This window comes from Nothoprocta perdicaria, unplaced genomic scaffold (assembly GCF_003342845.1).
Source record: "Nothoprocta perdicaria isolate Ctin4 unplaced genomic scaffold, notPer1 scaffold_123, whole genome shotgun sequence".
NCBI classification, from domain to species: Eukaryota; Metazoa; Chordata; class Aves; order Tinamiformes; family Tinamidae; genus Nothoprocta; species Nothoprocta perdicaria.
The window spans coordinates 152,699-174,920 of record NW_020454350.1 but is presented as its reverse complement, the minus strand read 5'-3'; the positions used below and the strand labels follow the sequence as shown (position 1 = coordinate 174,920).

General features: G+C 34.6%; 1 protein-coding gene across 6 annotated transcripts in view; it reads left to right on the top strand.

The window, feature by feature from the left end:
• The window catches only part of TBC1D32 (TBC1 domain family member 32), a 65,200-nt gene that overhangs the window by 32,633 nt on the left and 10,345 nt on the right, over window positions 1-22,222 (top strand). For 4 of the 6 annotated variants that reach the window (XM_026054582.1, XM_026054581.1, XM_026054580.1 and 1 more), the window contains 5 exons: window positions 2,217-2,339; window positions 3,323-3,431; window positions 4,351-4,444; window positions 10,257-10,382; window positions 16,665-16,748. In XM_026054582.1, coding sequence (XP_025910367.1) covers window positions 2,217-2,339; window positions 3,323-3,431; window positions 4,351-4,444; window positions 10,257-10,382; window positions 16,665-16,748 — 536 coding nt within the window. The remainder of the gene's footprint in view (window positions 1-2,216; window positions 2,340-3,322; window positions 3,432-4,350; window positions 4,445-10,256; window positions 10,383-16,664; window positions 16,749-22,222) is intronic. The other 2 variants (XM_026054583.1, XM_026054585.1) reach the window with 2 other exon arrangements.

Here is a 22,222-nt window from a genome sequence, read left to right as displayed (position 1 = left end):
TTTTCTGGAGATCTTCCAAACCCACTTGGATGCCACCCTGTGCCCCATGCTCTAGGTGACCCTGCATGTGCAGGGGGTTGGACTAGATGATCTCTAAAGGTCCATTCTGTGATTCTATATTTCTATGAAGTGTACTGTCTGAGCCCTTCCCTGCCCTGAACTTTTATCTCCTTTGTGCATTTGTATTTCAGAAGCAAATTTCTCCTTTCTCCTTTGAGCTTTTTGTATATGATCAAAGTTCAAAGCARATAATATTTGAACAGTTGAAGAAAATCAGTTAATTTGGTTTTGAATCTTGCTGAAAAGATGGAATTTTTAATGTATTTTAGAATTTATTTTTAAAGTAGAAGGTAGAATTATCAAATGAAACATTGTTAAATGTGGAAATACAATTTAATTTTATAGTATATATTTGCCCGGTCTTTGTAGCCTCTTCATCAAAGTGTGTACTCCATGTAGAGAGGATAGTGAGACCACTATGGTCTGCTGCAATTCTTAGGTCTCAAACATCAAGGGAAAAAAAGCAACACAAAACAGCAACTGCATTCAGGCATACTCAGAAATAGGCAGACTATAAAGTGTTAATTTATATTTATTATTTTACTTTTAGTATATACTTGTAATATTTTGGAAGATAGAGGAAGAGTTTTATCTTTTAATGTCTGTACTTTAAGGACTGTTTTTTTAATTATATTTTTCAGTGTAGATGAAAATTTCAGTAGAAATTACAGCAGAGATTGCTTACATTAGGAACTCATCTATTTTGTCATTTATCCTACCACTGTCCCTTCTTACCCAACTCTGTTTATATTTTGATTTGATTATTTTTTTTCTTCTGCCTTCTGTACCAGAGGAGATGTTATAAACAAGTGGTTTTCACTGCTGGAAACCTTAGTCAGATCCTTACCATTAAAAGTTATCATATTTAGCAGAATGAATTGTGTATCTTCATAATGATTCCAATGCTCTGCGTGTGTATTTTTCTTTCTTCTATGAAATAATAATTATTGTAGTTGAACCATCATTTCTCCTTTTATGCCTTAAGGAAATACTGGGAATGATCCAATGTAAGGAAATAGCTAATAGAAAATCRATCTCGAAGAGGATTGAAGCTGAACAGATCAAAGTTACTTACAAAAAGTGGTCTTGGCTATTGGTATATTCCTTGGCTATGATTTTGTGAATTTGCAGTATTAAATTACCCCCAGAATGGCTTGCAAATTATTGTTGACTGTAGAAGCATATTGAGAATTATGTGGAAGAAAACTACCATTGACTAACAGTCCAGAAGTTTCACACTATACATAATGCCTAGTTCCAATAAAATCTTATGTAGAAGGAAAATATAATGGTAAGGCTTCTTTTATGATGTGGTTAATGGCTGTGGTAAATAGAAAATAAGAATAACAAGAATATTTAGTCATACCATTTTCCATGAATAAGAGGTTTCCAGTGAGAAAATCCTGTTGCTGTATTAGAGTGAATAGTGTTAAAAAAAAATACAATTTGGATTGCCTTTGCTGATGTTTTCATGAAATATATTGAAGTAGAGCACTATCACTGCTAATTTGGCCTAAAGTTATAAAAGAAAATTGTATTTAATGTGCCATGTGCTGTCGTGTGGTCTTGTGATTATTAACTTAATTTACCACAGCTGTTCATTTCTGACCTTTAAAAGAAAAAAAACTCCCAAACAGATGCATTGTTTTTGTTGCATGTTAAATCTTTTGTTGCTTTTGATCTGTGTTAAATCAGATTACACGGAACTGCTTAAAGAAATACTCTCTAATGGAAATACGTATTTTTATCTTGATTTTATTTTCCCCAAGGATAACTTGATTCTAAGTTGCCTTACCAGCCCATTGCTGTGTAATTTCTCCGTTTCACACAGAATGTCTTATTAAGTCTGTGTCAYGCTTCTTTTTGCAGTACAAACATAAAGCAGGCTGAGCTGAACAGTGAATGTTTTCTCTGCTTGTTCAGTGCACAGGAAAAATCCATTGGGAACCTCTGTCTGTTTACTTAGGGCTGTGCCACTTGAGTAGCTAAAAAGGATATTAAAACTTGCACCCGACTTGGTTCGGTCTGGATATCTTCAGGCTTTTGCTTCTAATTTCTTTCTATTTTGAGATATCGTAAACATGTTCACCTTTGTTTTATTCTGCATTACTGGACTCCTGACTGAAGTTCCGTCATTTCAATGTGTCCTTCTGCAGGTTGTTAAATGTGTTATGCTCTGAGCTCAACACCCTGTTACTGTTAGAGACTCAGTATAAAGTGTCGCAAGTTTTACTAACTGCTCAGGAGGAAAATGTCATAGAAACTTCTGAAGGACAAGGGTAAGATGTGACCGATAAAAATGTTATTTCAACATGAAAGCATTTTTCCTTAAAAAGTCTTTGTACCTTGCTGACTATACTCATACAAATGCTGTCACTAAAATTATCTTCTAAATGTTGTGAAATATGGTTTTCAAACTATTAAATATTATACTGTATAACATGCTAAATGCATCATCAAAACCCTGATTTCTGTATTTATAACTTAACTCTCCAACTTCTGTGACTTCTCATTGCTGACTTTTAACTAAAATTGCATGATACATCTTTTCAAATGGAAAAGTATGAGGAAAAATCTATTTGCGGAGCAGTGATGGATGTTTATTTAGTTGAAGATAGTTTATTTCCTGTTCCTCAGCTTGTTGAGTATTAGGAAGTTTCCACTGCCTTTGTTTACTGTATGGGACAGGTACAGAGCTTAAATCAAACTATGGGACAAAAGTCAACAGAAGCAGAGTGTTGTTACATGCCTGTTGCTGCTGACCTCCATTCCATAAACAGAGGTTTAGAAACTTGGTGTATAAAACATGGATTTTATTCCTTTTAAAAACTTTTGTAGCTGGAACTACACAGTGATTTCAAACATKTTGGGTGTGCCTTTAGTTCTTAGTAATTCTGTGTTTTCAAGGAAGCAGAAATTTGCTGCTTGACCAAATCAGGAGCTAAATTTGACCTGATATTGAACTGTCTTCTACCCTGACTGATCAAGGGGGCAACAATTTTGAAATTTTCTACTAATGACCACTAATTTCTTAAGTGTTTCCAGTTGAGTAGTAGGTAGGAGGAGCAAAAAATGAGGACAGCATTTTCACACATCTCAGGGTAGTTCATATTTCTATTTATTTCTTCATGTTTATGTGTTGTCCAAGTCTTGGTTTAACTCTGGTGTGTCTCTAGGGTTATTTTTGTTCTTTAATGAWTTCTGGCATGAATGATGGTAAATCAAAGCGGTTCTGATTATTTTTATTTTTTTTTCCTAACAGAGATTTTATAATTGATGGTCTGTCAATTGAGAGAAATCATATTCTTGTTAGAATAAATCTTATTGGAGGACCACAGGAAAGGATTTTACCTTTAAGAGTCCTGGATAAGGTCAGAGCACAAAGTTTAAACATTTCTCTTTTCTTAACGCCTGCCTTTATTAAGTGAAAAATTTTGTTGGTAGTTCAGCATATTACTTAACATTAAGAAATGCATCTTACCTTTAGTTTTATAAAGACCTGCCAGAGTTTCTAAGAAGAGATGTGCGGAGAAAAAAAATGTATTATTCCTTGTAGCAGGTGTTCAGCTGTTGCCTAGAAAATGACATGTTCAAATGAGTGTATTTAAATGCTGCTTCTGCCATTATGAAAATGAATGCGGTTTGTATATGTTTATATTTTTATATTCCTGAGTTTTCTTCATTAGTTTTCCATCTGTTAAATCTTCTTCTTATGTGATTGTTTCTCCCTGCCTGTGTTTTCATCTGCAGTATCTAATACTTGCAACTGTCATCGCTGCTCCAACAACACAGTGTTCATTAAGCGGTTCCTTTAAGTGCTCTCCCTCTCACGGACTGTCACTCGTAGGAAGATGAGATGCAAATTACTGTCAGCATAGCAAAGACAGAGAGATCAATGTATAAAAATGGAAATACTTTGTATACAATGTATAAAAATGGAAATGTTCTGTTTTGTTTTTTTTTTTTGTGTGTGTGTGTGTGTGTATATATTCGTTTGTTTCTTTTGAAAACTGCAATTTTTCTTTTTGTCAAGAAAAAAAGAACTAAAAGCTGTCAGTGGTGTTTACTAGCACAGGTTCTGGTTGAAGTTCTTTTGGATTTATATATCCTATAACTTTAATTGTGGAGTATCAACTTAAATACTGGTATTGTGGAATATTTTTTCTTAAGTACTAGTATCAAGCGTAGTTTCGGTGCATAGGCAATAATTCAGTGAATTTTACTTCAGTGTTAACCAAGCAACTGCTGCTAATACATCTCCTAACTCAATTTTTCTGGTTGTGTTTCTAGGGCAGTGATCCATATCCTTGGCCAATGTTTTCATCGTTACCTTTGCCAAGGTGCTATGTTTTGAAAATCCCTAAGAAAGCTGATTTCAGACAAGGTACAGAACATGCAAATTGTGTAGATGCCAAGCATCTCTGATTTTAGTTCCTTCTCTTCAGTTTTTAATTTCATAGATACTCCGAGATCTTTTTTGGCTGTATGTTTTTGACTGCATTTGTAGCTAAATAAGTTGATTTTGCTTATCTTGCCTTGTGCAACCTGCAAACCTCTATTTAGTAATCTAATCATTATGCAAACTTCAAGATTAACCTTTTGGCCAGGCTCAGGTGGCTGACTCACGAGATATATTCTGTCTCTAATAACTGAAGGAAGACAGCACAGTTAAGCTACATGTTTTTTGTGGGATCTTTTTGTTCCTTATATTTTCAGACTTTGGTGGTGTGTGAAACAGGGAGTATTTAGGATAGTTGTTTTCCACATTGAACATCAGTTGGAGTGTGGGCAGACTGAAGAATCCTTTGAAGACCTATCTAGGCAGTAGTTGAATTCATCTCGAAAAATCTCTTTTTTCAAACTTTAATTTGTATAAATTATACAGAAACAACCTGGTAAATTGTCATAATAAATTAACTATTTGTGTCTGGTCGTATTCACTATACCCTTGAGATATGCTTATTCTTGAATTTCTTTAGATTTTCAAAAGTGCAAGAAATTAGGAGCGTGCATTATAAGTAGATCAAAGGTAAAATATGCTGTTCATAGATATCTAGAAAAATAATACTATTAAAGGAATTGACAAATTTATTAGAGTAAATCAGTCTAACTGCCTTCCATGATGAGACAAATTATACAAGAAGAGAAAAATGTCCGAATCTTTACCTTAGTAATATTGTTACATGGTTCTCAATACAATTTTCATAGGCCAAGGATTAAAAAGAGGTTCTAGATCAAATCACTATAAAATAGTTGTAAATCTATTAAAAAAAAAATCTTTAAGGAGACCTTAACTGTATTAAGGAGATATTAACTGCTGTTATCAAACTAGAAAATTAAATTTTGACAAATCCCACGGAATCTTTCTCAGCTTTCTCAGTTGGAGCAACTGTGTCACTCATACGTAGCAAGTTGGATAATGGCACGCAGGTCGTATTTCTGAGTTTTGGGGATGACAACCARCTGGAAGCAGAACTTGGTGAAATCTTGTCAAATAACACTGAATTTGCTAAAAAAGAAGCTTTGAGGGTATTCCGTCTGGGACAGAGAGGAGGTTATTCTTCCCATCAGCTGAGGCCGGTGAGTCCTTGGATGGAGCACCTCTAGGCTACCCTGGGCACCATGTTCTGAGGAAAATACACATTGATTCTTGGAGAGATTCTGCAGCACAGTGACAAGAATCTTTAGTGAAGTGAATTACAAAGTTCACATATGCGAACTTTGAAGCATGATATGTGAGCACAGATTGAAATAATTGGGACTGTCTGATGCTGAAGTGATGCAAGTGTCTGATTATATAAGAGGGGGTTGTAAAGAGGGCAGATGGATTTGGTTTCCGTGCCCCTTTGCAGAAAAAGGAGTAGTCGGTTGAGCTGGCAAAAAAGATTTGTCACAAATTAATAAGAAATTCATTCAAACTGCATCTGGGAAAGATCATGAAATATTTGTTGGAGATTTCATGAGTATCTCTTCTGAAATGGTGAATGTTCACAATCTGTGTTGTTAGGCAACACTTGGCTATTAAAACCTCAGAGCTAGACAAGCAGTTACTTGATTTTAATTCTGCTTCAGTGAAAGGTGAACAGGGCTCCTACAGAGCTCACGAATTAGCAACCATGMAAACACTCATGCCCTCTGTAAGGGTGGAAGTAGATTTGTTATATTTGTAATATTGCTATATGTATCACTAATGAGCTGTGGCCAGCACAGTATTTCTGCAGTATCCTAAAGAGGTCTGTATTTGAATTGAGTACTGTGGAGTTTATGTAAACTGTGTGGTAACATTCCTGTCCTCTTGACAGTAGTTTATATTACATGGATAATTAAAACCACTGGATTCTTAGCGCTGTGTGAGAATGTAGCACTAATTTGAGTGAAATAGAAAAGGTTGTAAGTACAGACTTCATTCTCTCTGCCTTGACCTCTCATTTACCTCCATTGTTTTTTCCCAGGAGGCAGACACCTGAAGAGAAGCTCACCTTTTCTTTTTCCTTTCAAAATTGGTTCCTCRTTCTATTATTGTGCTGCTAGCTGTGAAAATATATCCTGAGATTTTTTTATCAGTGGTGGTTTGGGGTTTTTTGTTTGTTTCTTGATGTGTTACTTGGTAAGTGATGCTGCGGAATGGATATTGCAGAGTGCTGAGGAAGGAGGAAATGCTGTTTACAAAGGTGCACACAGAAATGGCATTACTGCCTCTGAAGATATTTTCTTCTGACCCTTCCTTCAGATGCTGTTGAAGGACGGATGCAATAAAAGAACCTTTATTTCCTAGGTGTCTCTGTTAAATGAAGGTTGTCTTTCTGGGGGCAAGCTGAAATTACTGGGTGAATATTTTGAATCCAGACTGACTGTTGTTCTCTGAAGAGGTGGTGGATTATTGAGGTCAGGGAGCTTCCTTTCAATGAAACCAGACCTTATGTAGCTCAAGGAAGTAGCTGGGGTAACAGAAGCCATAGATAAAGTAGCATGCTAGATGTTTGGTGAAAAAGGTTTTTGCACATTGAATTTTCTGCTGAGAAAATTAAGTAAATATTTTTTTCTTCTATCCCTTAATTCTTTTGAAGGTCTGTAGTAAAATGCATCAGTAGAACCTTTCTGGTTTGAACAGCTGGGTAGGGGCATGATTAATTAGCTGTAGGAGAAACCAAAGCAGGGCTAATTCTGCAGTGACTGGAGCATATATTTCCTAGTAGCAGCGTCCAAAGTCTGTGTCTTACAGAGCGCTTGCATGTTACATGCTGTGTCTTGATGTGGTGCTCTCAAACATGTTGGCAACTGGATGTTTTGCCTTATCAAACTGAAAATAAAGTTATCATTTACGTAGGCAAAGCTAATACCTATATTGCTTGAAGTGTGGTGGTGCTTGGAATAGGCAGAGTCACCCAAAGGGTGCATTTGTATCTAAGGAATATCGGCAGTGCTTCACACTTAACAAATATCTTCCCTCTTTTTGCAGGTATTAGGCATTCGTCTGTATGGTATATATTGCCTGAGGAAGGGATATATGGAAAAATAAATTTACTGAGTTGCAACTTAATTTGCATTAATTATTTCAAGCAGTTTTCTGAATTGGGAAACTATTGGATAGCAGTGCATTAATGCTTCATTTCTGTTGAGTATAATTCATAGTGAAGCTTCAAATGATTTATGGAGATCATTATTTACCTGTGGAAATTAATTATGTTATTTCCACCTGTTTGCACTGCAGCAAGATACCCTGTTGCTTTTCTTTTGTCTTAATTGTTCAATTATTATTTTAGTAACATAATTTGAGAAGGAGCTGTTAAGTGCTTTTCAAAGCAGCCCTTTGTTATTTAGAGTACAGCTATTAAAATAATGTGGGCTTTTTACTTATAATATCTACTGTAGGCTATTTAAGGTTAAATAACTGCAATATTTACTCTTCTGTTTGCTCATTTTTTAACTTTCTTTCAGCTCTGCGCTTGTGCCAGTTGTTGTTCACAGTGCCTGAACACTAAATTCCATAAGTTTCCTATAATGATGCATAACATTTTCCTTTTGTATACACATCCCCTTCCTTACTTTCTTCCTGACTCATGCATATCATGTGAAAAAATAAAAGTTGTCAGGCAGAAGAAATGTTCTGTATTTTGAAAAGAAGAGGGAGGGGAAAAAAAAGGAAACAAAGTTTTTGTTATCTTTCAGGGCTGTCCTGTAGCTTTCCCACCTGGGCAGCTGTCAGTGATGCATCAATCTGTCAGCCTTAAGTATTCAAGGAACAAAGTTGCCGAGGGAGAGGAATTCCTATTGATTCTTTCTATTTTGTATGATTGATGCTTTCTACTGGAAGAGTGGTTTTGATCAATTTTGTTTAACATAAAATTATTTTATGAAACTTAGCATTAGAATTTGAAATTTCTTCAGCCTTATGTTAAAAATAAACAGAACAGTCATTCCTTTATATCAGTATTTTCTGTCAGATTGCGCATATGGTAAGAAATGCTGGTTTTGAGAAAGCATAGATAAGCAAAATTCTTTTATTTCTTTTACTTGCTACTTTGCGTTACCCAGTAYGCTGGGTCATCATTTGTCAGGCTGACTTGAAGGAGATTTTGCTTCCTGAAGGTATTTGATTTAAAGAGAGAATCCTTCTTGCTCTAAGTATAAGCATTGAAAGCCAACCCAACATTTTCAGTGGTGATGACTGCATGCTAGCATTGTGTTTGTCACTGTAGTTCTACTTTTTTCAACATCTTTTTAGACTTGGCTAGTCATGAAATTTATTGCCTCAGCCTGTGATACTGTATTATATAAAAGTGGCAAAATATGTGTAATTTCCTCTAGTTCTGTAGAAAATAGAGGGTGAAAAAGCGTTTTATTGCTAAGAGAGAGAACATACTTATTCTCCTTTTGTTATTGCATCAGTACTGGTTTTAATTTTGAAGACATGCCTCCCTATTGTGTAGGAAAAGAGAATATGGTTTTAATAACAAGGTTAAAGTAACAGCAAGGAACTATCTTTGCAACTTTTTCTTTGTGTTAAGAAAGATTCTTTCACAAAGGCTTTTTGTTAAACAGTTGCACAGATTTGTTTTATGCCCAAGCTGAACTCATAATGCATTCATGCATTCATCAGATGTTATCAGATGTATTTGTGCCTTATATGTGACAGCATTATTCCAAAAGACCCTGTTTTAGTGCTTGGGTGCAAAGTCTAAGGGTTCATAAACAAAAAATGCCTTAATTAAACTGTTTCAGCTTCTGACAACACCAAAGAAGGGCCCGTGGCCCTCAGCTGGAGTATGTTGGGTGCCCCTGGAATCAAGAATGCAATGTGAAATTCTAATAAGTTTTTATAAATATTGTGASTAAAGAGAACTTGTGAGTTGACTCATACAGTGCAAAAGTTAAACTTTTAGTTTAACAAGTGTCGCCATTTGAAGTCCCTAATTTAAAGCTGAGAAATTCCAAAGATCATCCCTAAAGCCAGTATAAAATGCCTCGTACTGTGGGCAACCCAGTGTATTTTTCCCAAATGTACTTGATATGTGGAGCACCCTGAGGCTTAGCATCCGACCAGACTAGAAGCCTTTGAAGGAAACCTGCTTATATAAAGAGGCAGGAGTTTTCCATGCAGCGCTGTTACTTTCACATCAATCATGTTTCATTTCATGTTCAACAAAATAGTGCTGCTGCTTCARTGTTCTCGTGAATTTGATATTTGTTAGAGCTTTTTCCCATTCCTCCCCCATTTTTTTTTTCTTATTCTCCAAGTCATGAAATTATATGGAAATATTGACCTACTTTTTTTTCCCCCACCTCTTATGGTTTGGAGATAGGGAGATTATAAAGTATCAAGTTAATAAAGATGTGTCTCAGAAACATCTTAAATGTTCAAAAACCCTACAAGTAAGTTCCCTGTCTGTGTAGAGTGGAATGTGGCCAGCTTTAGGACTACCTGCTTCTCCAGTGTAAGTTTCATAGGATGAGGAGTAGTTTATTGGTCTGGTCTTCCTGACATGTAAGGGCTACCAAAATACCACGCAATGACAAGGCTTTCAGCTGCATCTGACTTTTCTGTTTTTCTCTGAAATGTTTTTTTTTTTTTTTTTTTTTTTTGTTTCTTAATGCATCTGCTACATGCATCTGGTAGTGTGTAGTTTACAACTTTTCATTACTTAGCATAGTTAAGAAAAAAGTTTTAAAAGAATTATACTCTTCCTTTTTTCTAGATAATGATCTGGACAAACTCTTATCGCTTTTAAAAAATCCAGATAAACCAACTGGTTGGGCAGAAAACTGTAGAAAACTGTTCTGCAAAGTCATGAAAGCCAAACCTGATATCATCAGTGGAACAAGTGAGTATTGCCTATCCATCTAAACAAAGGCAAACAAAATGCCATTAAAACAATCTTTAAAAAAATTACGTTGAAAATGAAATTACATTGAGAATGAAATTAAATTGACTTAAACCTTTTTAATTAGTCCGTTCCGTATTATGAGAATTGTATTATTTCGTACTTTTTTTCCTATGAAAACAAGATTAATGCTTCCTGTTTTGTTTAAATCCATGTCTGTGTCGATCACAGCCCTGTGAATAACCTTTAAACCCACTGGTGATTTTGTGCAAAGTCTGATAGAGGAGGAGAGCTCTGAAGCTTTCCTTCAAATTTTTTAAAGGTGCATGATTGTGGTATTCAGAAAGTTGARAGGAAAGTCTGAGAGAAAGAAAAATTCTTTCCAGATATCAGCAAATTACTCTAAAGGAGAAAATAAATGATATGWATAGTCAATTCTGTTTTCAGAATTAAGCCTTACTAAACATCAGTGCATCCACTCATTCACCTTTTTGTTTTTTCTTATTRCCTTCTGTGTGTATTTCCTAATGGRTAGYGAGCTTGTGCTGCAGCTGCAGGTGTCAGGCAGTTAAACCATCCAAAATAAAATCAACAGTTACCTAAGTGACATAAGGCAMTGGAAACCAAACTTGTAACAGAGAATTACCTAACAATAAAGAAACGATGTGCTTTCAGGAAATACTGACCTGCAGTTCTTTAAGATTATTGATTATGTTTGATTATAAAAGTTTATCTTTTGATTAAAGAAGATGCTTAGTACATAGTTTGAACATAGTTTAGTTATGTACATAGTTTGTTGCTTACATATTCCAAAGACTTCCGTTTAAATTTTTTAGAAACTGATCAATACAACTGACAGTAAGGCAGAAGAAATATATTCTATATGGAATCAAAGTAGCACAACATGTGTGGTTTGTGTAAGAAACCTGAATTTTACCGTAATATATAGAGACACACCAGGGTGTACGTGATTTACAGAGGAACTAATTCAGTATAAAAGTAACAAATAAGAAACTTTCACTTATGTAAATGTGATTGAAAGTCATAATTATTGAAACTTTCAAAATTCTTCAAGCTTTCTGTTCTTGTAGCTTGTTTCAAATGAGTTTRTGTTTATATCAGGTGGTGTTAATTTAGTCAGACCTTTTACCTTCTGTTCAGAGGAATGTGTGTATGTAGGCAGAATATGCATGTGTTTGTTTATAATCTACCTATGTGTTTATTATGTATATTGTACACATCCACAAATGTATATATTTGTGGAGAAGGGAAAGGAGTTCTGTAAGACAGGTGAACAAATGGAGATTTGTAAACTGAAATACTGAATATACTTTATGAAATACCAAATATACTTCATATGAGCTTCTGCTATTGCAAGAATAAATAGAATAGAGCCCTTAAAATCTAGATTTTGCAAGCAATAGAGATATGTTTCCTTTTCTTGCTTATTTCTCACAGAACTATTATTCCAGTGAGTGTTTTTTAATGCCACAGATTGTGAAGCACAATTCAGTCTTTGCAATATCAATTTATTTGAATACAGCATTTTCTAGACAGATTTCTTCTTGTATTACATGAAATTAATGTTAGAAATTGCTAGTCTGTCTTCTTACATACAAAAGGAATTATATATTGTATATAAACTAAATTGTATATAAAAAGAGAACATATGCTTAATGTAGCTAGCTTACGAAGAAAAATAAAGTAGAATTCTATTCTTTTATGCTTTTCAGTGTTCTACACACAGCCTCAAACCTGTGTAGGTTGTTTCCTGCAACTTTGCTGGAGGTACCAGCAGTTAGAATTAAGAATTTAAAGGGAATCATTACAATTTGTTTACCCAAAAGGAAGAGATTAGGATTTCTTCTGATTAGCTGTTTCCAGCTGAGATGAAGCAGTTGGAAGTAAAAGTAAGCCAGAAAGCTATCCATGGAATTTTTTAGCCCTTTACAGCAGCTTCTGTAAGTGCATTCACAAGCCACACAAGTGTGAAAATTGAAACAGTCTGGCTTAATGAAATACTAAATTCAAAAATACTATTAAAGGCTAGCAATAACATAAATAAAAGTTGTGCTGCTATGAAAGTTGCTGTTTAAGTGAGGCAGATCTGCATGCAGCTATTTTGGAAACGCAATATTTCTGCTAGCTGTGTGGTTTGAGACGATATTGCATTYACAGAAACTTCTGTGAGCGACAGCTGTGCTGCTACGTGTGCTCCCTTTGCAGGAGCGTGTGGTTTAAGCTTCAGCCTTCGTGAGATGAAAGACTTGACTAACTTCAGCCTGCAGTGTGGTCTCCCTCAGGCTCTCGTGTGTGAAAGAAACTTTTCTAGGCTGTGATTTCAAGAAGGCAAATCAGAGCAACTGAATTAGATTTCCATTCTAAATTGGTTCTCAAATGAACCTATTATTTTGTATAAGAACCACGTAGGCTTTCTAAGCTTTTCTTTTTAAATATTACCGAAGTCTTCTAAGATAATTCAATTAGATCTGAATTCTTTTGATCTCTTACTTGCCCCACCCTTTTTTTTTAAGTGTGACCAAATTCTGAATGTAACATTTGCAAAAGAGGATTACCTTTTTGACTATCTTTTACRTAGTGTAAGTGCCTGTGAATGTACATGCATGTGAGAGAAGATTACACTATTTGATTAGCATTGAATTTAAAAGGCTTGTTTTCCATTATTAAAGATGTTATATTATGTTATGGTGTTTTCTTCTCAGACAAAATACAACCATTAGTTATTTTACTATTTCACTGTGTAAGAATCAAAACTCCCTCCAACTGCTSCTCAGAATTCAAAAAGGCCTCTCCATTGTTACTATTAATAATGGAATTGCTGAAAGTTTTTATTGAGCAATTTGAAGTTGATGGAGTTAAATCTCTGACTGCTACTACAAAAAGAAGCCAACTGTCCAAGATTTTTGCTCTTGAATTTGAATCTTGAAAATCTTGAATTTTGCTCTCTTAATATAAGTCATAAAAGACTGTAACTCTTGAGAGAGTATTTTTTCCCTGTTTGGTTGGTTTAAACACATTTGAAACATCTGAGAGTTGGTACATAATATGATCTAGAAACTAAATCCATTAAAGAATCTAAAAAATTCTGATGCTTGTGGTAGTAAATATAAAACAGCTCTCTAGGGGCACCTTGTAGTTTTTGKTTTTTTCTGGCTTAAACCCTTCACAGTGTTAGAGTGTAGATACTGGGTAACCTCTTGTGGTGGCTACGTATTAGCAGTTTGATTTGCATCTTTTTTAAATTTGTTACTGTGATACTGTTTAAAAGCAATTTTAATTACCTGTCTTTTGTGCATCAACTCTTCGTGAATGACTTCACTTGAGTGCTGTTAAACCATCCTGGCTTTGCTTCATAGTTCCATCTTCRTGAACATATTTGGAAGCTTGTAAATAACAGCTCATTTGCTTAGTATTAAGACGCAAAAAAAAATAGTCTAGATCACCTGTCATCTCACAACAATGTTCTCTTGAAAGGCACCGTGTTTTGTGAAAACCCTGCAATTGTGTGCTAAGTTTGTTTTGATACACTCCACTTACATGTCTTTCCCTCTCTGACTTCATTAAAAGCTTTGAAAGATCCTGATAGGCACTTAGATAAAGACGTTTGAATGGGGAAAATCTATTTTGTGCTTGAGTTTCAGGAAAAAAAAAATGCTTAGCAGTTGAGCTGTCACTTCTCCCATTAACTCRAGCACTGAACTGAAATATTTGACTGGTTAGGTCAAGCATGTGGATGCCTTCTAACAGAGAGGAAACAAATGTGCAGATTTTAAGTTTKGTGAATTATGCCATATATTATTCTTTTAATGTTGCTCCTGTTTGTTATTGCAGCATGGAATATTTCAGTAATCTTAATATGAACACTCATGCACTAAACCTATATATGGCTTTCGAGAGTTTATGCTTAACTTCGTTCAGCTGTTTGTTGCTCTAGTGCATTGGGGATTTTTGTGTGTTTTACTTGCGTATATATTTATTACGTTGTTTGTGGACCAAATTCTGCTATGGATTAAGTTGTTTACAGAATGTAAAAGTAATCAAGGAGAGGAGAAAAAAGACATTTATCTATGCTATTCCATATAAATAAATTAAAATGTTAATCAGCTCTGGCAAATGTCTTTGGCATCTTTAGAAGAGAAAGAGGTAGAGGAAGCTCTTGAGGCTGTATGATTTCAAAGACAACATTACAACATCAGTAAGTTTCCCGTACCTCCCCAAAAAAAGATACAGTTTTTCAAGGTCTATGCAACTTAAGTGCAGTTTACACTTTCCAAGTGTAAGCACTTTTCTTTTATTAGCTCCTTTGATTTTAAAAAAATAAAGGCTGTGTACAGATCAATTATTCTGGTATTCACAAAATGAATAAACCGTTGTTCTGTAATGTAAATTGCATTTGCTAATCCATTTGCTGTATTAGAGTCATGTTTAGAAGAAGCTGTATAAGGTTTAATTAGCAGTTTCCTCTGCCTGTAAAGGAAATGAAAGAACAAAATTTATATGCATAATTTCTTTATTTTGATTTACCAAGGGATGGCTGCTTGTGTTTATAAGTAGTTTTTTGCTGTACAAAATTAATTCTTTACTGTTGGATTTGGCAGCTTTAACTGTGCACTGTATTTAGTTGCTGTAGTGAAGCATCTTTCTTCCTCCTCCCCCCCATCAATACATGAACACTAAAGTTCAAACTATTAAAAACTTGTTGGACTGATTAATGACCATGAAATTACTGTTTGCATTTGTTTCTACAGTTGCAGAATCATTATATTATTTTAAATATTTTAGGTCACAAATAAGGAAGAGTTACCATTAAATGTCAAAATATGAGCTTAAAGTGATGGGAGAAAGACTAAGTTTTTGTCTTTGAGAATATTCTTCATTATTTTTCTAGCATAAGAGGCATCAGKCTGTGGGCAGAGCTAATGTTCAGTTTTCCTCCCCCTCACACACAAAATAACTTGCACTGCAGTCTCCTATGTTAGTTTTCCTGCTGGGAAGGCTAGTTCCAGAGTTTTTTCCGTTGCCACCTCCACYACAGATTGCAGTGCCTTGCCTGTGCTTCTGTAACCATTTGCACAGCTTCCACCTGAAATGATTTAGTGAAATCATCTAGCTTTAAAACACCAAAACTACCTGTGTGTGCATGGAGATCACGTACAGGAACGGGTGAGCACAATATGGCTTGAGTTCTTTTGTACTGACCTGCTGCCAAGGAAATGATAGCAAGCCCAGGAAACCCCAAAGACAACTGTTCTCATTACTCTCTAAATCGACTTTCTTGCTTCAGACTGTTGTGAAAAGAGTTGCAGCACTGTTTTTTTAATTCAATTTGTCATGCAGCTGTCTTGAGATAACATTTACTTTTAAAACAAGTTAATTGTTGGCTTTATTGAATTCTTAATACGGGTGATCTTAGTATGGACTTCCTCTGTGCAATATATGTAAATGCTTCCTTGTATCCTTTTGCTTAAACCCTCAAGTAGCTGCAGGAGTATCAAGCTTGCAGAGTCAAGGATTAGAAACGGTCTTTGCTAATGATTTTTCAGTGAGATTTGTTACTCTCATTGATAATTTCCTGTMTGATTTGTTGGTTATTATTCTGTTAGGATGTGAGATATGATTTCTTACAGATAAGATTTCTTATCTAGAAACAAGATTTCGTTATGTGGCTTACCTACGCAGCCGCTGCAGATTTAGAGTTTCTGTTTAGCAAGAATCAAGAATTTTATGGTCATCACGGAAAATAGATTTTCTCAAAGGAAATTCTCCTATCACTTAATTTTGAGTGTGCAATTTTTATCTTGTGATTGCATAGGCAATCTTATATTGCTTATTGGAAACAGCTCTTAAAACTTCATTAACTTTTATTGGTATAGAGGTTTTTTCTTTCCTGTCTACACATACACAAAGACAAATAGGATAAGATACTGTAGCTTAATTATAGCCAAATTTCATTTTATATTTACACCATGTAACAAATTATGAAGTAATCTTTGGAGGATATAAAGATAATATGTGATTCCCTTTCCCTTTCAGCTTACACTGAACATATTTTCAGTAAAGCTATTAAAATTTAATTTAGGTTAGGAATGATGTTAGGAATGCAGAAGCAGAAAGCATGCTTTGAATTGTTCCCCCATAAAAACATGAATAAACATGCAGCTATTCAGATAGCTTTATTTATTTGCATGCTGTCATCTTGTAATGTAGTTTTACATTTTGTTCATTGCCTCCAGTATTTTAATGGCTTTTTGTTTTTTGTAGTTTTGGCAGAATTAATTGAAAAGTTTGTGTCACGTCTTTCAGAAAGCCCATTGGATTGTTATTTCAGCAAAGGAGACTATAAAGGTCAGTTTCCTAATAATTCATTACCTTGCAGCCTCTTTGTATTTCAGTTACTTTTAAATGCACCTGCAGTGCTTTTGGAGTTGTTGAAAATGTTTTCTAACAGCTCAGAAATTCATTGATTAACTGATAAGGAATACATTGTTTTGGATGAAATATAAAAAGATGATGTACTTGAGGAAAGTACACAGCTAGTTATTAGTGATGTGTTTTCATATTTCTGTATGGGCAATGAGGAGACGGAGATGAAATGTATATGTGGTATGATATAAAGTATTTGCTGACACCCACTATAGAATGATTGGCATAGCTGACAGCACAGCTCATATCAGCATGCAGTCTTATCTGTTGAAAGCCTCATAATGTATGATCACCTCAAAACTATGCCAGTTATATACATTAGGTACATTTTAAACACTTTGAGTATATATTTTAAAAATAGTGCAGTAGTTGAAGGAACAGAGTAATKAATGTTGTTGACGTAGATCCTGCTTGCAATCAAGAATGAAGAATGAATTATGAATTTATTCTCAATGTGAAGTAATAATTTTTAATATTTGAAATATCTCAAAATAAGAACATTTAGATGAGCTTTTAATAGCTACTCAAAACCACAGATTTGTTGCTTACTCTGCCTAGGTCTATTGCTGAGTAGGTTATTTTAGTTAGTCATTTGGAGTACTTATTCAGCTGCTGAAGAATCTAACCAGCTTTGGGCAGAACTTGGCATTTATACTATTATTTTATTGGCACATACATAGAATGCAAATACGGCATCCCTGGGGACCACAGACTTGCCTTTGAAGTTTCAAAGCATAAAATCTCTTTAGTAATTTACAGGATGATTTTCTTTTGTGTAGTGGCCTTGCCTTTAGCCATTTACCTGCTGTTAACTTGCTAATGCAATACCCCTAATTTTACTTGACATTCTCTCTCTTTGCTTATAGAGTTGCTGAAGTACCATTTCTTCTGATACTACTAAACTTTTTTCTTCCAAAGATCAATTCTTGTAAAATTGAATTCCAGCATTTTCTGAACCACACAAATAGTTATTTTGTGACCTGTATCAATTTGTCATTTCAATTTTGAGTTCTCCAAAAGCACAAGCAACAAAAATCTTCTTATGTCCTCATAAAATTTGCTATTTATGTATTTCTGACTTTTTTTTTTTTAGTTCAAGTTATGACTCGGATGTTTTCTTTAAGAGCCCTCATAATGTTGACACCTAGAGTACCTCTCTTATTCCCTTCTAGCATCTCTTTAGGTCATAGATCAATGTTCATAGTCAGTCATAGTCACTTTCCAGCAATGTAAATAGTAATATGTCTCTATATAGAGACAGAATGAGAGGGCAAATTTCATSTAAACTATATTGTTAGATTTGAAGAAACACCAGGTTTGGAAATCCTGTGATAATCACATTCATTAAGTATGTATTTTGGAAACTGAAAATCCCAAAGAATAGGTRTGTTTGATCTTTGTGGTGTTTTCATTTGCAAACACTTTTGAGTTTCCATGTGTTTTAATAAAGACAAGTTTGGAGATGAGAGAATAAGGGGCTCTAATTAAGATAACCAGTAGTCTGATGGTCGAAGTACTGATGTGAAATGTAGGTGAGGGACAGTTGCTCCTTTCATGTTTTCTTTCCCTGTCGGCAAAACCTTTGTCAGAGATTTTTTTGGAGAAGAGTTCTCCCGTCCAGGAAACTGTGTTGTTCAATCAAGAAGAATATGCTTTAACTTGATTTTATTTTGAGTTTTATAGGAAAATGGTATTGAAATTTTCTCGGCATGTTTTTCAGTCAGGTATTGAAATAAATATTGTATGTGAAGACTAACCAATGAAGTTATTAATATTAAGTCACTTTTTAACGTTGTGAAACAAAAATCTGGCTATATAATTGAATCTGTGGCTGTAGTCCACTCTGGAAGATATAAAAGACTTGAATGTAAGAGTCACATGTATAGATGAATTACAGCCATTGCAGGTTCTTTTAGACATCATGAAATGTGCAGTGTGGCATTACTATAAAAGTGGGAAATATGCTTTAAGACCCAACCTGCATATTCACATTTCCTGTGTATGTCCAGAGTGGACAAGCAAAATGCATTCAAAATACTTTTTTTTTCTATTCTTTTTTTGGTGGAGAGGGACGGGTAGACGGGGATGTRGAGGGGTTCTCATTCTCTCAAGGACTAAATAATGATTGGCTAGATTTACATATATCCCCAGATGTTTCTTCCAGAGTTTCTAAAGGTGGGTATTTCTCCAGCACCACAGTTAATTACTGAATGCCATCCTAAAACTGCTTTTACAGTAGAGGTATCTCCTAGCTCCAGATCCAAGTAAGCCAGACACACACTTGACAAGTTCACATGTACACCATTCACGCTGTTGAATAAATTTGGAATCTGAGGAACTGAACAACGTTTTCTAACAGCTGTTTAATTTTAATGAAGAGAAGTCACAATTTTCATGCAAGTAGTTTCAGTACAATGCATAGATATTCAGTGTTTATCAAGTTCCTTGAAATGAGAAATGTATTATCTTAAAATATGACAGCTTTCTAAATCTGTATGTAGCTGTAATTAGAATAGCACAGTCATTTTTTTTCTGCTGTGGAATCCCTTGGGATTTCAGTCTATTAGAAAATTTGCAAATATGGAAAAATCAAATTAGTTTGGGTTGTTATCACTTGCAAGATAAGAAAGAAGGAAAAATGACTGATAAGCTACTACATAGTTGCAATGTTTAATCATAACCAGTAGCACAAATCTTACTTGAAGTTTACTCTGTTCTAGGAGCACTAATATTGCTCCAGTGTGGATTCAGATGACAGCACAAACACATAGAATGTGGACTTCAAATGTTAGTGAATGCTGTCAATAGCCAGTTAATACTTTCTCATTTGCTTTTATTTTTTGTTTTATTCTTAAAAATAAACAGTTTCTTTGAAAGCCAAATTGTGATGCCTCGCTGCAGTAGGGTGGCAAGGAATTGAAATTTGCACTAGTATTAAAAAAGACGTTGTGCACTAGGGGGTGTGAAATTCTTAAATGAGAAGGTGTGAGTATAGCGTTTCTCAGAGGGAAATGCCCATAAAAGGCATTTTGCCTGTTGCCAGTTTTTTYTTTTTTTTTTTTTTTTTTTTTTGTTGTTGTTTGTTTTTTTAATAAAAGAAAATGTAATTGGACTGAAAAAACAATTGTTCAACTTACCCTGCTGGAAAGCACCTCTGTTGAGAGGACGAGAGAATCCTTCTGTGATAAGACTGAGGGATATCTTAAGAGTGAGAGGAAAGACTGATGGGAGCGTACCAGTCATTCTGGGAAAGAGAAAGAAATTGACCTTTTGATGAGATTTGAAATCAGGGAAGCAAGTGTTGGAAACAAACTAAAAGTAGTTTTTCTAATTAATAAAAAAGTAAAGTATTAAAGAAAAACTTCACTTACTAAATMACTTACTGAATTCATTTTTTTCCTATTTAAAATTATCCTGGCAATTAATTGGCAATATTTGGCTCTTAAAAACTTTTTAAAGTAAGGACTTTCTATTTTTAATGAGCAAGATTGTATTAAATAGTGAATATTTTTTAGGAATACTGGGAGAAGATATACCAGCATTTCTTRTGATAGTGCTTCTACAGAAGCCTTCTGTAGGGTGCTTATTTAAGGTAGGTTGTGAGTGAAAAATGTGATTGCATGGCTAAATAAAGTATTTATATTTTAAAATGATCCTAGCCTTTTTGCTGTGTTATTTTATGCATTTTAGAATGAGAGGCAAAGTTTACTTTATAATCTTTTTTTTTAATGTTATTATAAATCTTTAGAGCTCCTAAAGCAGTATGTGAAATTCTGACATCCTTACAGCCACTAGTTTTGATTTAGATTAACTTCCCTTTTACAATACTTTTGTTAAATAGGATATTTAAAACATTTGTTTCATATATTTTTATTATTATAAATAAATGGGAAGCTATAGCATATTTTATTAATCTTTTCCATGCATTAGATAAAAAAAAGTTGGCAGAACATGATGTTCATTCCATTTAATAAAAATAACAATGCTGTATCTTGTCCCCTTCTAATTCAGTGTTCAGAGATGTGCTTTGTCCTTTGAGGACAAATTCTTATTTAGAAAATTGGTCTTTCAGTACTTGTCTTTTGGAATCCATTGTGTTTCAAAGCCGAAGTTATATCAGTTTTATTGATAAATATCTGTCAGATGAGTTTTGCAGAAAATTGAACTCAGTGTATTAAATAGAGCTACTGTGTGCTTTATTGCAGTAGTGCATTCAATGCATTCCTGCCACCTTACTAGTCAACTTTTTATTCGCAATCTGCACTATATCAGCGTCCCACTTAGTAGTAATAATTTTATAAGCTTAAAGGAGCACTTAAGGTTTCTAAGTCTGATTTTTAATCAGTGGAAAGTAGTCCTTTGTGTATTCTAAATGACTTTATAGTTTTCTGAAGCCTGCTATTCCCAGTCAATTAATTAGAAAACAAAACGGAAAATCAAGACTTTTGACACACAACAAAGAACTACAATTTGTATGTTCCCACTGTGAGGTGTGGATTGGAAGTAACTCAACTGCTTGGTCTACAGAGCTGTGATTATATCAAATATACCAGTGTACAAAAGCAGACGGTTTTGCCTTGAGGAGATGCTGTATCGTATTATATTGTTACCCAGTCCTAACTCCGTGTTAATTTTATCATTTTTCACAATACAGAAGAAAATATCAGGGGGAAAACTGATAAGGGGGAAACCCTTTTCAGCAACTAAGAAGTTATTACAACAGAGACAAAAAGGCAGTGGAAACTGATGAAATCAATTGTGTTCTTTTAGCATTAACAGGAAATAAGTGTTCAGTGTGTGTTGTGAGCYGCTGGCAAAAGAAAGCAGCAGTCCCAAGCAGGGGTTTATATTGCAGCCCTTCCTTAGGACACTGCAGTCAGACTCCATGACCAGCTCCAACCCCATCAGCCGCAGGAGGAGGCCAGGAATCCTTCTGGTTCAGAGGTTTTTGTGCTGTTTCCCTCTGTCCTGCCATTAAATACAGTGTTGAGAGGACTAAATTAACCATGAACCATTCAAACTGCCCCTGGTTTGTTACCTGTCCTGCAGTCTAGGACGCATTACATCTCTGGCCTTCATGACTGCAAATAGGAACCTGGAAACAAATTGAGCGAAGGAAGTATCTTAATTATTACATGAATAAGCAGACAGCATGGAGCATTACCTGAAAAAAAAAAAAAAAGAGTTTTTTAAAATTTGTATTTATTATTGCAATTATTATTATTTTTAGCTGAAATTCCCCAGTGTTTAGTGTGTTTTATTAAAGTTATAATAAGGAAGAGTATTTCTTCTCGTATTTCTGATGCTGAAGCTTATGGCTTCACTGTTAAGTACAGGTTTTCTGTGTTCTTTTCATCCAAAAAATGCAATCTACTTCAAGTCATCGGAGAAAAGGT